The sequence below is a fragment of the Cucurbita maxima genome, unplaced genomic scaffold (genome assembly GCF_002738345.1).
Source record: "Cucurbita maxima cultivar Rimu unplaced genomic scaffold, Cmax_1.0 Cma_Scf00012, whole genome shotgun sequence".
Lineage (NCBI taxonomy): Eukaryota > Viridiplantae > Streptophyta > Magnoliopsida > Cucurbitales > Cucurbitaceae > Cucurbita > Cucurbita maxima.
Window position 1 is genome coordinate 4,149,534 of NW_019272028.1, and position 15,559 is coordinate 4,165,092.

General features: G+C 35.9%; 2 protein-coding genes across 13 annotated transcripts; one reads left to right on the plus strand and one right to left on the minus strand.

Moving 5' to 3' along the window:
* On the minus strand, window positions 1–3,133 carry LOC111487519 (putative pentatricopeptide repeat-containing protein At5g08310, mitochondrial). 3 transcript variants are annotated; one of them, XM_023134942.1, is made up of 2 exons: window positions 1,657–3,133; window positions 1–1,347 (listed from the first exon to the last, which is right to left on the minus strand). In XM_023134942.1, exons 1-2 carry the CDS (start codon window positions 2,849–2,851, stop codon window positions 308–310), a joined length of 2,235 nt encoding a protein of 744 aa, XP_022990710.1. In that variant the 5' UTR covers window positions 2,852–3,133; the 3' UTR covers window positions 1–307. The 3 variants fall into 3 exon arrangements, with proteins under 3 accessions (XP_022990710.1, XP_022990709.1, XP_022990708.1); XM_023134941.1 differs by having other exon boundaries at window positions 1,453–3,133; XM_023134940.1 differs by having other exon boundaries at window positions 1–2,969; window positions 3,059–3,121.
* Window positions 3,134–7,434: 4,301 nt separating this feature from the next.
* Window positions 7,435–13,182, plus strand: LOC111487122 (E3 ubiquitin-protein ligase RING1-like). 10 transcript variants are annotated; one of them, XR_002718990.1, is made up of 4 exons: window positions 7,435–8,685; window positions 10,309–10,354; window positions 12,002–12,517; window positions 13,105–13,181. XR_002718990.1 is itself a non-coding variant. In XM_023134371.1 (2 exons), exon 1 carries the CDS (start codon window positions 7,710–7,712, stop codon window positions 8,661–8,663), a length of 954 nt encoding a protein of 317 aa, XP_022990139.1. In that variant the 5' UTR covers window positions 7,435–7,709; the 3' UTR covers window positions 8,664–8,685; window positions 12,446–12,769. The 10 variants fall into 10 exon arrangements, 2 of the variants coding, with proteins under 2 accessions (XP_022990139.1, XP_022990140.1); XR_002718994.1 differs by having other exon boundaries at window positions 12,446–12,517; XR_002718988.1 differs by having other exon boundaries at window positions 10,266–12,517; window positions 13,105–13,182.
* The last annotated feature ends 2,377 nt before the right edge of the window (window positions 13,183–15,559 follow it).

Below are 15,559 nucleotides of genomic sequence, written 5' to 3' on the forward strand. Positions count from 1 at the left end.
TTGTGAAAACTTGCAGCTCTTCAGCCTAAATCACTATATTATTTAGAAAGAAAGCACACAACTTTGTTATCAAAAATAGAGAAAATAACCTTAGTTCTAAATGAATCCAACTATATTAAGGATGACAGAACATGTGATGTCTACTATCAAATGAAGGTACCTGGAGTTCGGAAAATCGATACTCGGAGTCAAGATAGAACTCTCAAACCAGCTGCTCGGTTTGCAAGCGTATCAACATTTCCCTTTGTTTTGCTACCAAAGGATCTATCTAACTCCCTTTGATGAGGTAACAAAAAAGGCTTCAACTTCATCTCTTGAGATCTGAAATACTAATAGTTGGAATGCTGCCCTTTTCGATAAGAGATCTAACTCCCGGGCCAGTTCGTTCGTCTTCAGACAATTTAAATATTGCATCTCTTATAGTTACATAGTTCTTATCAGCTGGATCGGGAACTTTGCCTGTCTCAACCATCTTCTCTAGTATGTTAAGAGCCATAGGAAAGTTTTGTTTCGACACGAGAGCATCGATCACTGCAACAGAGACATAACTGTCTGGTTTCATTTCCTTTTCTTCCATCCTGTGGTAATAAACTAGAGCTTCATCGGGCCTTCCGCACTTACAAAGACCATGCACAATAGCCATGTAAGCTATCCTGTTTGGGAAGCACCCTTTTTGTTGCATTTCATTCCAAAGTATTTCGGCATCATCGGGCCTTCCAGAATTGCAGCATCCATCAATCAAAGTTGTGTAAGTGATGATGGTTGGTTCCCTGTTCTCTCCATTCATTCTGGAAAGACAACGGATGGCCTGATCAATATCTCCACTTTTGCACCATCCATCAATGAGAAGATTATAGGTGACAACGGTAGGAACAAGCCCTGCCACTATCATTTTGTTCAGAAAATCCTCAGCTTCATTAACTCTCCCGGATTTACAGAGCCCGTTTATCAATACGTTATAAGCAACCACGTCGGGTTGATAACCATGAGTACAAATGTCTTGGAACATCTCGAAAGCGCGATCCACTTCATGAATCTTGACTAGCCCATCCATGGCAGCAGAGTAGGCAACTATATCAGGTAGGAAGCCTTCACGAACCATATTTCCAAGAAAATTACAAGCTTCATTAACTCGCCCATTTTTGCACAGTTGTTTCACAAGAAGGGTAGAATGTTTTATCCATGGCTCGTGTCCGTGACCACGCATCTCCCTCAGTAATTCAGTAGCTCCCACAATATCCTCTCTTCTACACAGGCACCCAAATATTGAATTATGAGTAAAATGTGTAGGTTGAAGTCCTGATTGCTTCATGTCTCTTAGAATCTTATAGCTTTCCTCTAATTTGTCTGATTTGCACAGTGCATCAATCAAATTGTTACAAAGTAATTGGTTTCGTTTACAACCAAGTTGAATCATATCTTCAAACATGCTTAACGCTACATCCAACTTACCCATCTTTAGCAAGCCATCGATTACGATACCGAACGAAGCAGTATTAGGAACTACATTCTTAAAAGTTTGGTGGAGCTCACAAATGTGAATATCATCAGAATGAGACTCGCTTTCCACCGTAACCCCAAGCAAATAACAAGCTTTATCTAATGAGCCAGCATTAACAAAACAAGTCAACACAGAATTGTAAAGCAAGATCATACCTTCATCATTCACATCTTTTGGTCTTTCCTCAAGTAACATGATCATAGCTCTTTCTTCAGAAGAAGATGCAATCAGCTTTGCAAGTATCTCAATGTCAGGCGTAATTCCTAGCAACTTCATCTTCCAAAACAAAGTCATTGCTTTCTCAAATGATCCCTTCTTACAAAGTCCTCCAATTAGCACATCATAGATTGAAATATCAGGAGGAAAACCCAGTTTCTTCATTTTCTCAAGCAACTTAATAGCCATATCTTCTCTGGATTCCTTCACAAAACCATGAATTAATGCATAGAATGTCTTTTCAGTCAACCAAGGATTTTGATCTCCTGTCCTTTCTATTAATTCCATTGCTCTATCTACCTCACCCCACTTGCTAAAAGCTAATACTAAGATAGAAAAGACATACCCATCAATCCACCCTCTCTCATGAATATCATTATACACATTTAAAGCTTTGTCAAACTTACCAGTATTGCAGTAAGCCTTCAAAACTGGTGTCAATGTGTACTTATCCACTTCGCACCCATAATATTTCATCTCCCTTAGCCTGTTCTCAATGGAATCAATAGCATTTGCTTTAGACAAAATCTCTAACAAACAGTTATAAGTATAACTATTTGGAACACAGAGACCCATAACTCTGACCTGATCAAACAAAAAGTTAGCTTCCTCAACCAACCCCACGCTTCCCAAACATCTTAAAAAGATTCCCAAAGCTCCAGGGGTCATCGAACAACGTGAGTTAATAACATCCATAGCAATGGCTCTCAGTGGGGCATTTTGTCGAGCATGTGATAGGATTGATGCAATGACATTGAAAGTATAGCAATTATGCCTGTAGCCATGTTGTTTCGAAGCCCAAATGAAGAACATATGAGCAACCTTCCAATTCCTCAGGCCATTCAATACATTTTCAACAATCTGGGTGTTGAGCCTTGGAGCTAAGATTTTCAGCTCGGGATCATCAGGGGAAATTTTTCGTTGGCTAAAGAGGGAAATGAAGTTATTACTGATATGAGATTCGTCATGAGAAGGAATAACATTGATCGCGTCTGAACAAATTGGTCTGTAAGATTGAGAAACAACAACAGGAGAGAGACTTTCACTGAAAACCGAAATAAAAGCAACAGAATTAGTGAAATTGACCGATTTCCAGAGGCTTTGATTGGCAAACGTGATTCTGGAAAGCGCCATAGGAACGGAAATTAGATATTCAAATTTCCGTTTACACGAAGCTGAAGCCTGGATTCCAGAAATGTTTTGCGTTGTTCCATGTGTGCTCTTTCATTCTGAGACGGATTCGCAGTAAAATCTGCGAAATTTGCGATGAAGTAACTCAGATGATGATGCAGGTTATGAACTGAAACGATCTTCTAGCGACGCACAGATTGTTGTAACGACCTGGAATTCACACTCCTGCGATATTCTTATTCTTCTTCCTCTCGGAGGTTTTTGGGCGCGATGGGCGTCCAGATTATCGATGGGATTATATTATAGGTCCAAAAATTAAAATTTAGAAAATTAAAAATGTTAAATTATAAAAAAATACTCTACTTTTATTTAATTTTTGCCTCATTTATTTTCAATTTTAGTTTTATTTTTCTTAGATACTTATACATGCGCGGATGACCCCTCTATGACTGCACAGCTCTCGAACACTCTCTGCCTCAACCGGAAGGGGTAAGGGGTGAGTATATATGTGATGTCCCACATTAGTTGGGGAGGAGAACAAACCCCCATTTATAAGGGTGTGGAAATTGGGGGCAGTCCCACATCGATTAGAGGGAGGAAAGAGTGTCAACGAGTACGTTGGGCCCTGAGGGGGTGAATTGTGATGTCCCACATTGGTTGGGAGGAGAACAAACCACCATTTATAGGGATGGTTTACCATCCCCTAGCAGACGCGTTTTAAAGCCTTGAGGGGAAGCCCGAAAGGGAAAGCACAAGAAAGACAATATTTGCTAGCGGTGGGCCTGAGTCGTTACAATATAGATATACCTAGTAAGCAACCTAATTATAGGATTTCTTCCCCATCCTTAACCTAATAAGTTACCATGAGCTTTTATTAGGTCCCCAAGAAGTTTGGGCCTAGTTCAGGATTCTCGTAACTATAACCACATAAGATGATGATGACCCATTTCCTAATATCATCTACTTATGTAGTCCCTCATCCCCTCTCAAAGCGGGTTTATTCTATATATACTAGTGGTTCTTCTTGTTTTCTACTTATGTAGTCCCTTGATCCCTCTCAATGCGTATTTATATTTATATACAGTAGTAGTTCCTTGTGTCCTCTACTCATGTAGTCCCCGGGCCATTCCAAGGTGGGTTTATGGACTTTGATTCATTTCTACATACAATAGCAGTTCATCATGTAACCCACTCATATAGTCTCTCGTCCCCTCTTAAGCTGGGCTTACCGGCCTTGGCTAGTTTCTACACAGAGTGGACATCTTGATTACTACTTGCGTTGTCTCTTGTCTCTCTCTCATACTGGTTTACGAAGGTGTCAGCCTTGACTCATTTCAACACTCAATAGTAACTCAAGTGGTTTCAAAATTATGTTAAGCTTGCATAATCGTATTTAGATGTAGTAGAGGTTTACTAGGTTCTTAGGGACATCTAAGTGGTTTAAATCTCATTTCTCGTTTCTAGAACATTCAAGGTTAGCTCCTTAGGCTAGACCAATCTCTGGGTGCACACAGGTCGAAACCTCTAATTGCTCACGATCCTAGGGTGTAAGTGATGGTGTTAATATAACACATGCGGAAGCAATTTGGATCTTAGGCACTCTTAGAACATCAATTATAGTAAATAACTAGCATGTTCATAAGCATTAAAACTCAGGGTGTTTGAGTACTAATCTTTTATAGTTAAAATTTCTTTTTCCTCACGAACCGATTTTGAACCACCACTAGTGTCTTCTCCACTATTCTTCGGTCTTAGAACGGGATTGTGGAATCCGGTGAGTGACTAAACTTGGGAGGGATTTAGTATATATGAAGAGAGAGTTTGTGAGAGTTTTTCTCAAGATTTTTACAAGGGAGAAGTTCAATGTACCTTGATCACTCTATTTACAGAGTTATGTTTGCATGTTCATGCAAATTTGGTGCCATAGATTTTTCCATGAAGTGAAGTCAAGTTCATTTTAATTCAACAATTAATTTAAATAATTAATTTTAAATTAAAGTAATATTAAATGATTAATTAAATTATTTAATTAATATTTAATATTAATTCAAATGTCAATCACAATTAATTCCAGACACATTTGAATAAAATATTTAAATTTTATTAAAATATCTCAAATTCTCTCTTTTTATTTAATTTATAAATAAAACAAAAATGCAGTTAAATATATCGTATATATGTAGCACATATTCCCTAATTTGAATTTGAACACTTCGAACTCACTTGTCACACTGTTCTATGGTTTAGTTCGATATGAGCTAGTAGAGGGATCTAATGGACCTATAGATCATGGGCTCCAACGATCCAAGATTAACCGGTTAAACTCATTAACCTTGTTAACCAACACTCGTTAACTATTAGGACATTCCACTATAGCCTAGTAGTTGCACTCCCCTCACTATAAATATATTTTTGTCCATTTGATATAACCATGATTAGTAAGTCGATCCTTCACAGGTTGTTCGTAACTAGAGTTGGGTCAATTAACCGTTTTACCCCTGAAGTTACTTCTTGTTCCTTATGTCCCACTGACCCTCTAATGAACAATTAGTTTGTGGTCCAACCAGTAAACCGAATCTCTCTCAGGCCAATGAGAGAGTGAAACCCCTTATTCAAGACCTGGAGTCAGTATTAAGGGAACTACCTCTCTTCTATCCCTAAAAGTGGGTAGGAGCGAGTTCCATCTTGCACCCCACGTTCCAGCCATTCACCCAGTCTTACCCCTGAAATGGGAGGCCTATTGAGTCGACGAACTCGAGCCACTCTCACCCATGCAAATCTAAGGATAATTCCGAATAAACAGGAGTTCATGGTTAGCTCAAGATTAAGATCGAGTTACCTAGATCATCAAATGAAAAGAAAATCAGTTTCAGCAGTAAACGACATTATAAAGTGAGAGTGATTTTCTTCATGGTCCGATCTTATGCAATACTCATTGCATAGCCCCCACTCACATGTCTCCGCATGTACAATTTAGTGATCACATTGTTTATGTCATATACAAAAGTGGACCACATCCATAGTGTCCTCAGGATAAGGTACTTAGCTTTATCCTTGTACTATAAATCATTTTGACTATATAATTGAACTTAATCCACTCTTATGTCTCTACATATAATTCAAGTAATGATACTATAGCCAAAATATTCTTAGTTTATTGGATTTAGATTAACGATCATAAAATTCACTTTTTCAATAGCAATCTATACTGAATAAAAATCAATAATAACTTTATTGAAAATAGAATATGGTTTTATTTATAAACTATGAGTTTTAGGACATAAAGCCCAACAGTAAGGTCTATGAGAAACATATTGACCTGGGTCAAGATGTAAATCGCACTACTAGTAGCACCATAATCTTAACGGAACACTCTCATGCATGTTTTGCTAGGGAGATAGTCCTATCGGTCACCTAAGCACATAATCCATAATTTAAACTTCACCTTAGTCGTATCTAGGAGCTGAGGAGATCTATTAGATTCCCAGGACGACTAGTTAGCTTAATGCAAACTTCTGGCTCCAGGCTGCTCTGTTCCAACTCCTGAAATCTTTCTTAGTCTGGGAGCACTAAGGCCTAAACCCTCTAATCGCCGCTCACGATCCTAAGGTGCTTAGGCGACTAGATGCGTTCTAACTTTTAGGTCATCGTCTAGCCAACCTAACTCTAATGCCCTTGCTCTATGTAGATAAATACGCTTTACAAAGAGATCACATAGTCAAACACCTTGAACTAAAACATACAAGCAACTAAGCTCAACAGGGAGATTACATCTATCAATCACCCAGATTATAGATCACAATAGTCCATCCTTCTTTCTAAAGAGCAAAAAAACATATACAACATTAATCACAAATTTCACTCTAGGGGCACATTGGTAATTTGTTACATCATGCATAACATACTCATCAATATTATCCAACTCGTATTCTAGCTTTGCATAAGACATTCTCAGAAATCTCAACTTAGGGGCATGACAGTAATTTTTTCATAATATTACATACAGCACATACTCATCCAAAAATGCCCTCTTGAAGTTCTAAACATGCATTTTCTAACTACATAAGGTAAAAATGCTCCACGTTTCTAGCGATCCCGATAAGTATTACTTGCCTAAAGTTCGTGTGGTTACTTACTTTGATGAAGTGTGCCTTCTCGAGCTAGCTTTTTGGTGTGTTTGGAGCTCCAAAATTTCTTAAATTTCTATGACAAGTCCTAATTCAAGAAAAATTAAGGTTAGTATTGTAATCGTTAGGAAAAATAGTTGAACGGGTTGAAATAGGGCTTAGTATTGTAATCGTTATGAAAAATAGTTGAACGGGTTGAAATAGGGCTTGCACATGCTCCCACACGCCCAAGAAGACGTCCATACACACGCTCCCACCCAACCAAAATGGAAGTAGAAATTTACATTTAACCTACGAAAACAACGCGGAACAAGGTCGAGAGTCTCATTTAAAATAAAAAAATGAGGAAGAGATTTCTTCATGTTAACTAAACCGGAAGAAAAATGAATGGAGTTTTGGTTATTTTGTAAAGGGGGGCAATTCAGACATTTTATTTTAAGGAGGCAAAAGGTTACATACCGTTAATTCGAAGAGCGGGTTAGAAAGACAGTGAGTCCAAGGAATTAGGCCATCCGTACACAAATCTCAATCTAACAGCGATTTACCTGTAGAACGGATTCTTCCTCAGCCAATGGAGTCGTCGACGACGCCGACGACGACAACGACAACGACGACAACAAATCCGCCGTTCTTTGCCCATTGTTACAGCAATCTTCTTTTCGTCTCTTCGCATTCTCTAACATAAATCATCCTTTCTTCTCTTTTTCTCTGCCAATCTCCTTCGGTTTACCTCAATGTCCTCCGCCGCCGTCGATAAGTCCTTCTTCTGCCACCAGTGTGATCGCGACGTTACTGTTGCTGTATCCAATTCCTTAGAGCCTTTGTGCCCATTTTGCAATGAGGGATTTCTTGAAGAGTATGATACTTTCAGCTCGAATGCCAATCTTGATTCTAGGTCATTTTTCCTTCTCGATCCTTTTCGTGATTTTAATCCCCTTGCTTTCTCTTCTTCGACGGTCGTTGATCTTCAAAACCCTGGTTTATTCTCAAGAACTTTGAGTCCGGCTTCACAGCTTTGGAATAGGAATCAATCCGATTCGTCAGGTCAGCCGGAGCCCTTCGATCCCTTTGTTTTTCTTCAGAATCATTTACGGGGAATTTTCGACAGTGGTGCGGATGTTGTGTTTGAAATTCAGGGTCATCCTTCCCTCTCTGGCGTTTCAATGCCTCAAAATGTTGGCGATTACTTCATTGGACCTGGCCTCGAGCAGCTCATTCAATTGCTGGCCGAGAATGATCCGAACCGACACGGAACTCCACCGGCCTCGAAATCGGCAATTGAGAAGCTTCAGAACGTGACTGTTACAGAGGATCTTTTGAATTCGGAAATGAACCAATGTGCTGTTTGCTTAGATGGGTTTGAAAAAGGTATTGAGGTTAAGCAGATGCCCTGCAAGCATATATTTCACGATTATTGTCTTTTGCCTTGGCTTGAATTGCACAATTCATGCCCTGTCTGCCGATTTGAGTTGGCAACGGATGATTCTGATTACGAGAATCGAACTCGTGGTCGCCGGGTGCAGGCTAATGAATCTAACGGAGAAGAACCAGGGTCAGGAAACAGTGGAAGTAGTAGCGAGCGCGTTGAGAGGAGCTTTAGAGTACCGCTATGGTGGCCATTTGGGGGCCGGAACGATGGGAGCAGCTCTGGTGGTGGGAATGACAGCGAAGGAGAGGGTAGCCCGTAGGATAAATACTGAAAATGTTCCGGTAACTTTCTCTCTTTGCTTTTAGTTTTGGCTTTTGCAGGCTAATTGCTTTGCTGTTTCTTTCACAAGTCTTAGAATACTTTTTGCTGCTTGATTAATCTTTCTCTAACTCTCCGTTGAAGAGCTTTCAAATATTGAATCTTTGTCCAAATTTAGTGGCTCTTAGATGCTGTTCTTAAGTGGGATAATGTGTCCTTCAGTTCTAGAGTTGGGTATTCATTATTTCACGTTAGCCTCCCCCATAGGTGGTTCTTGAGTGAAAGAGAACAAAGGGCCTATCCGACAGTTGATTAATAGAACACGCGGTTTCGTTACAGAAAACTTGTATGTTAACTGTCAAGCCCCGAAAAAAGGAGAAAGAAAAAAGTTCATAGTATTTTTTTCTTGTTCTGTTTTGAAGTAATTGTTCATACGGAACACTCTTTGTACAATAATATATTTGATATAGACTCGAGCGAAAACAGTTAAAAAATGCATATTAAATAAATTTGATATTGTGCACTCGAAGAAATCTTGAGGTTGTTTTGCTCTTGAGCTGCACTGTTAAAGGTATATCTAATGCTTTTGCTTATTTGTACTGTGGAGAGAGCTTCAATTCGAGACGTAGATGATGAAATAAATAGTCTATGGTGTTCGACTTATCAATTTGTAAAAATGTAAACCAAGTAGTATGCTTAGGATGATGCTACAAGCTGTTACTAGTACCTTGTGATTAATAGGTGATATTTCTATGACGTATGAAAGGAATAAATGCTTGGAATACTGGATAGCCAACATGAAATTTTATTCATAAAACTCCGAAGCATTAACGATCTTCTGTGCAATGCATAGTTTCTTGGTGGTATTTTATCCACAAAAAATTCTTTTGTAATTATAATCTTTTGATGATTATAGCAAATTATAATGCCATTCTGTTATAGCTGCTTTGGGCGAGGGGTTTCTCTACATTCAGCCTCTAGGTTGTTACCTTCCTCCATCTGAGATAGTTCCTTATGACAAAACAAAGATTACAAAATAGAGTAGGGGAAATAAGACATCAACCCATCGGAATTTGAACAAGTCCACAAAAAAGAATTCAAGTATTGTGATTACAAAGACAGAGATAAGTAAGATAACTGCTAATATCCCGAACTTCACTTGGAAGTCTTGACTTGCCCAAAGAAATTTGTGGGCCCTTCCTGATCATGCTTACCCATCTCTGTAACCACTTAAAGGAATGGCAATGACAAATCTTTTGAGGCCACCCTTTGGATTGCATCAAGAGTTTTGAGTCCTCTGCTTAGACTATTACATTTGCAACAAAAGAAAATATTGACTTTTGGCATTGAATTGCAATGAATCTTTTATTATCTACCTTTGACTTAAAAGTCATCAATGAATATTGGATGAAGTTCTCCATCTTCTGTGTGTGTTTGTTGATATCATTTTTGGATTGATTCACCTGTTCAATCGTTTGGACTGGGGCCCTTTTCTGTTTTGTTAGGTGTTTTGTATGGCTTCTTTTCTGTGCTGTTGCTATTCTCAGGATCTTTTGTTTTCTTTGATCTTTCCTCAATGGAAGCTTTGACTTTTTTTTGTCAAAAAAAGTTATTTTGTTCAAATGCTTCATTTATCTCTTCTATAGTGCCAGGCTCGTCTCACCTCTGCAAATAAGACATCTCATTCATGAGGTATGGCTTTTCTGCTTTAATATGAAGAAAACATCTCCTCTACATCTTTAGAAACAGCACGTTGCATTAAAATACAAGTTTATTTTCATAGATTCCTCTTGTGTCCAACTCAAGCTCTTTTAAAACATCGTACTTTTGCTTTGACCCAAGAAGAAGAGTGTATAGCAATAGATATAGTTTGGTCCTTCTTCTCGTTGGCTGAAAGGAAAAAAGGCTCGAGATATTAGAAAGTTGCCTCTGACTGAGTCGTAGTAAGCCCAAGCTTTAGATCGATTTTGATCCTTATTTTGCCTAGTTAGTCTTCTTATTCTGATGATGATGAATGAGCTATTAATTTGATTGAACTTGAATGACATCATAGTTCCCTTGTTGAGTTGATTCAAAAGCATTTGTGCAAGTGGCTTACGCTTCAAAAGTCGAAATGAAATATTAATTTTTTCGCTCTCCTTTTGAGAAAGCTTGTGCCTTTACTAATGCTAAATTGTTCGAGTTTGTAACGTACCTGTAAGTTTTTCTTTCGAAGTTTCTGGTATGTATGTGGCTTTGCAAAGATAAAAAGGAGCCCTCGCACAGTCAATGTCTTGTGTTCCTGACAACAGTCTTGGCAACATTTTATAGGGGGGTATAATTAGGTTGGTTCGGTTAAATTTGGGTGGAGCCCGAGTGAATTACGTGTAACAGAAAGAGGATGTGCAGGGAGAGGAATGAATTGTGAATGTAATTGTGGAATGTTGTGAGTGGGGCCTATGTTATTAGGACGTGGGCTTTAGTGAATACATGAGGAGTCATATATGGACATAGCTCTAGCATATAGTGTGGTATCTTCCTGGTTAGAAAGGCTTGGCCTTTTAGCAGAGATGGGTGCTCTCAAATTCTCCCTTGGACTTGCATCTCTCTGCTATCTATAAGAACTGCTTTTTATTAGATTTTTAGACATTGGCTTAGCACCAACCAAACCAAACCGAACCGAACCAACGACTTTAAACTTACTGAACTGAATTGGTGCGGTCGGCTTTTTGGGGTTTTGGGTCTCTATTTATCTTAATTTTAAATTTTGAGTTGCACCCAAGCATTTTGGATTACATAGTAAAACTACTAAATTGACCAAGATCTGAGAAGCATAGACGAGAAGATATAGATGATAAGACACAGACAGGGTGACATTTTATTTCCTAAAAATTTAGATAATATTTGTTATTAACTATGATGTGGACATTTAGTATACATGATAAAAAAGAGATTGGTATTTGTTAATATCTTTCTAAATTCCAATGCTTGTTCTGTGACTCAGAATTTGAAGACAATCCAAAATTGAATAATTTTCTTCGTAGTTTGAAGTAAGTTCAAAATAATTCATGCCGAGACGATATAATTAGAGTCGTGTTTACATGAAAAATTGGGAGTTGTGGAGCTGGTGATATCTGGTGATGGGATTAATTTGTGTATGTAGGCGTGCGTGTTTTCGTTTGAAATGCTCAGTCATTTCCTTTTCTTATATGTCGATCTTGCATACGAAACACGTACGATATGATATGAATTTTCTCTTGTTTCTCCATCACTAGTCTAATGGGGAGTATGGTAGAACAGGGTATTTGGACATGGGTTGTATATTATAAGGTTTTTGACTGATGGGTTAGGTTTATGCAGGTTGAGATTAGTGAATTGCTGTCTATTTTTGGTAGATAGGCTTTTTATCCTAAATAACATACTTGTTCTTTCGTTCTTTCGTTCAACATGTGAAGGTAGAGATTTGAACCATTAAGCTTTTGGTCGAGCATGTTTTAACTCGATGAGTTATGTTCAAGTTATCCGTAAGGTATATATTAAGTTACATAAATATGAGCTCATGATGTATCTTTTATAATGTTATATCATGATGTTTTGAATTCCAAATTCTTTGTCCACTGTATAAAATCAAACATAATGTTCAAATTCGACATCAATCGTAACACAAGCGTCCCATATGGTGATTATCAACATAATCTATAGTTTTGCGTTAAGAGTTGATTATGTGGAGATTATGACATTAATGATATGAACATCCATGATTCTGGCAATTCCTGACCATTGTGTTTAACCTTTTGTTTTCAGGCGCAGAGGCTTTATTTTGAGGTTGTCTTACACATTTAGAAGGAATTTGAGCTCCAACAAACACAAAAACAAGTCAGTGGCTTTTAGTTGTCTCTTTCTTTTTCCTTTTTTTTTTTTAAATTGTGTCATACTGCCGACAGCATTATGTATAGATGTGTTTAGTTTCTATACAAATTACAAATATGTTTCTCAAATCTCTGTTGAAGATGGAGAGTGAATGTGGATAACTATCTGGTTCATATAGCGTTTTCGACCTTGTATTTTGAGTATTGAACTATAAGGCTCCGTTTAATAATCGTGGCTTTTAGTTACTACTTTCACTTACAGAGTTCTTTTCTTGAGTTACCTTCTTTTTACGTATGTTAAACTTCGAGAATTGTTCAATTATCATTCTAAAGGTCGATAGTTTGATCTCACTTAATTTTTGGTAAAAATATGTGATAGTTCATCACTGCAAAAAAAAAAAAAAAAAACCTTGCTAAGGTGCCTCAAGTTTAGTATAATCTTAAAATTCTTTGACGTTGGTTTGTGACCTAAGCATGTTGTGACAATATAATATCTCGAAAGGCTCGAAGATTATGTTTGTTTAAGAGTTTTTTTTTTTTTTTCTTAAAAGTATACGTCTTTGTACTTTCATAATAAAAGTTTCTTTCTTTCAGGTGTTTATCTCTTCTCGTTTGTCATTATTTCTTCTGCATGGGACGTCTCTGCCTTCATTGCATGATCTCAAGATCTTATTGCATAACTTAAATTTGTATTTTATAATATATTTAGAAGGTAAGCCACTTGAGTAAAAAGATAATATACTATAATCTAAATTCAAAAATAATGGATCAATTATAATTATTTTTTTTATGATATATAAATGAAAGTAGAGGTATATAATTATTATCATATTATCTAGTAAATAATTATGTTCATTAAAGTTCAAAAATAAAAAATAAAAAATAAAAAAATAAAAAGTTAGATTGTGACCTTCATATTATCTCAATCTTTTTTCATTAATTCTACGAAAATTCAAAATGCTTTCTTTTTCTTAAAGCAGTTGGTAAGAATATATTATTTTAAATTATATTTTTCACTTTTTATTTATTTATTTTATTGAAATTCTTTTTTTCTTTTTTTTTTTTTTTTAATTTTATGAGATAAGATAAGATATCCTCGATAATTATATCTTTAGATATTTTATCCTATAATATATATTTTTAAAAAATATAAATTTTTCTATTTATTTTATTTATAAAAAGAAAATGAAGCCATATCTTATACCTATTGGTATAACTTTTTTTAAGTTAGAAAAAGTATTTTTAGCATGAAAGTCAAACTAATTAAACTTTTTTTTTTTTTAATATTTTTATGGTAGAATGTTAAAAGGCAATAAATAAAGAATATTATTTACATAGATGCGGTATTTAGTCAAACAAGTTTGATTACGGATTCAAACGTTGTGATAAGCTTGTCGAGTCAAGAATTTAATAAAGTTTTTAATATATGAAGTGACAATATTGTAGGATGACATCTATTACAAAATTAAAGGAAATGAGACTAGGTTTTGGTTGGAGACTAGAAGTAGACTGGCTAAAAATTATTTAGATCGTGTAAGTTAAGGATATCGTGAACGTGGAAGTTAAGGATACCGTGTAGTGATAGGTGAGAACATGGAAGTTGAGGAAACCGTGTAGTGATAGGTGAGATTGTGGAAGTAAAGGATATCGTGTAGTGATAGGTGAGATCCAATATGATAAGCTTAGTTTAGCAATGAACGAGAAGATAAGATGCACTCCACGTTATACGACATCGAGGGGTTCCTAAACTAGACCTGATCGAGAAGAGATAAACCTCATGATTTGTTAATAGTTAACATAACGATCCAAGTAGTGGCGTGTAATGCTTACAAATTTAGATATTTTAAAGATTTATATTAAAAAAAAAAGTAATGTTTTTCCTTTTGGCCCACAATTTTAAGTTTTTCATAAATGAAAATTATATGGAAAAGGGCATTTCAGTCATTGGAACCCTTTGCAAATGGAAGAAGATAAGCCAAGTGGGCCGCTTGGGCCCATTTGCATTTACAGCTCTTTTTCTCTCTCAACAAATTAAAAAAAATAAAAATGCCAAATTTATTACTCTTTTTTGCAATAATGGTCCAATTTTAATTTTCAACCTAATCTGAAAATAATTGGACTGAATTACCCCTCATCCAAAATAATTGTCCTTTTGTATTTTCTACTTTTTGGGCTAAAATATGACATTTTTGTCATTATTATTATTAGTCAAAACCCGAGCTTTATGTCTGAAACAACCATCCCTTTCATTATCTGCTTATTTCTTATAAAGATGTGAAAATCACTTACTAAACCCGTTTTAAAAACTTTAAAGGGAATCCAAAAATATTTTTATACAATTATATTTTATTTATTCTAATTAATTTGATTTATATATCTATATATATATAAAGGAAAAAAAATCATTGGACAAAATATGCTGGAATGACTCATGTTGGTTTGTGAGGATATTCTTCACTTTTAGAATCGATGAGTAAATAATGTGACCATATCGGAGAATGCTGAGGCCATTAGATACCAAATTTAAATTTTGAATCCCGATTTTTTAATTCCTAAACATAATTATTTTTAAGTATGATTAATTAAGTAAATGAAAAATGATAATTGTATGAGACAATGATTAATTCCCACCATATAAGTAATCAATGGCTATGATTAAATCAAATCTTTATTGTTATAGTTATCATATGGACCAATCATGTCTTTCATATTTTAATCCCAAAAATAAATAGGTTTAATCATATAATATAATTTAATTTAATTTCCCACTAATGTATAATTTTAATATTCAATAATTCCATTATTAAAAATAGTACAAATGATTAAAGGAAATTGAAGATATTAAAGGGAATAATAAAATATAATTGGTAATGATTCGACATGAAATAATATTGTATTACAAACTTTATTAAATTATTTCATTAAAAAGGGAACCATTGTAATGATTGTTAATCATTTGATAATCAATTTCCAAAACTACTTTTAGCTGATTCCTAAATGCTTCATCACTGCTCCCACTTTCTTGGATTCTGTTCCATTATTAGTTTTC

Bases quoted from the DNA above. Each gene is read 5' to 3' on its own strand.
- LOC111487519 (XM_023134940.1), bottom strand. From the start codon at position 2,851: ATGGCGCTTTCCAGAATCACGTTTGCCAATCAAAGCCTCTGGAAATCG.
- LOC111487122 (XM_023134371.1), top strand. From the start codon at position 7,710: ATGTCCTCCGCCGCCGTCGATAAGTCCTTCTTCTGCCACCAGTGTGAT.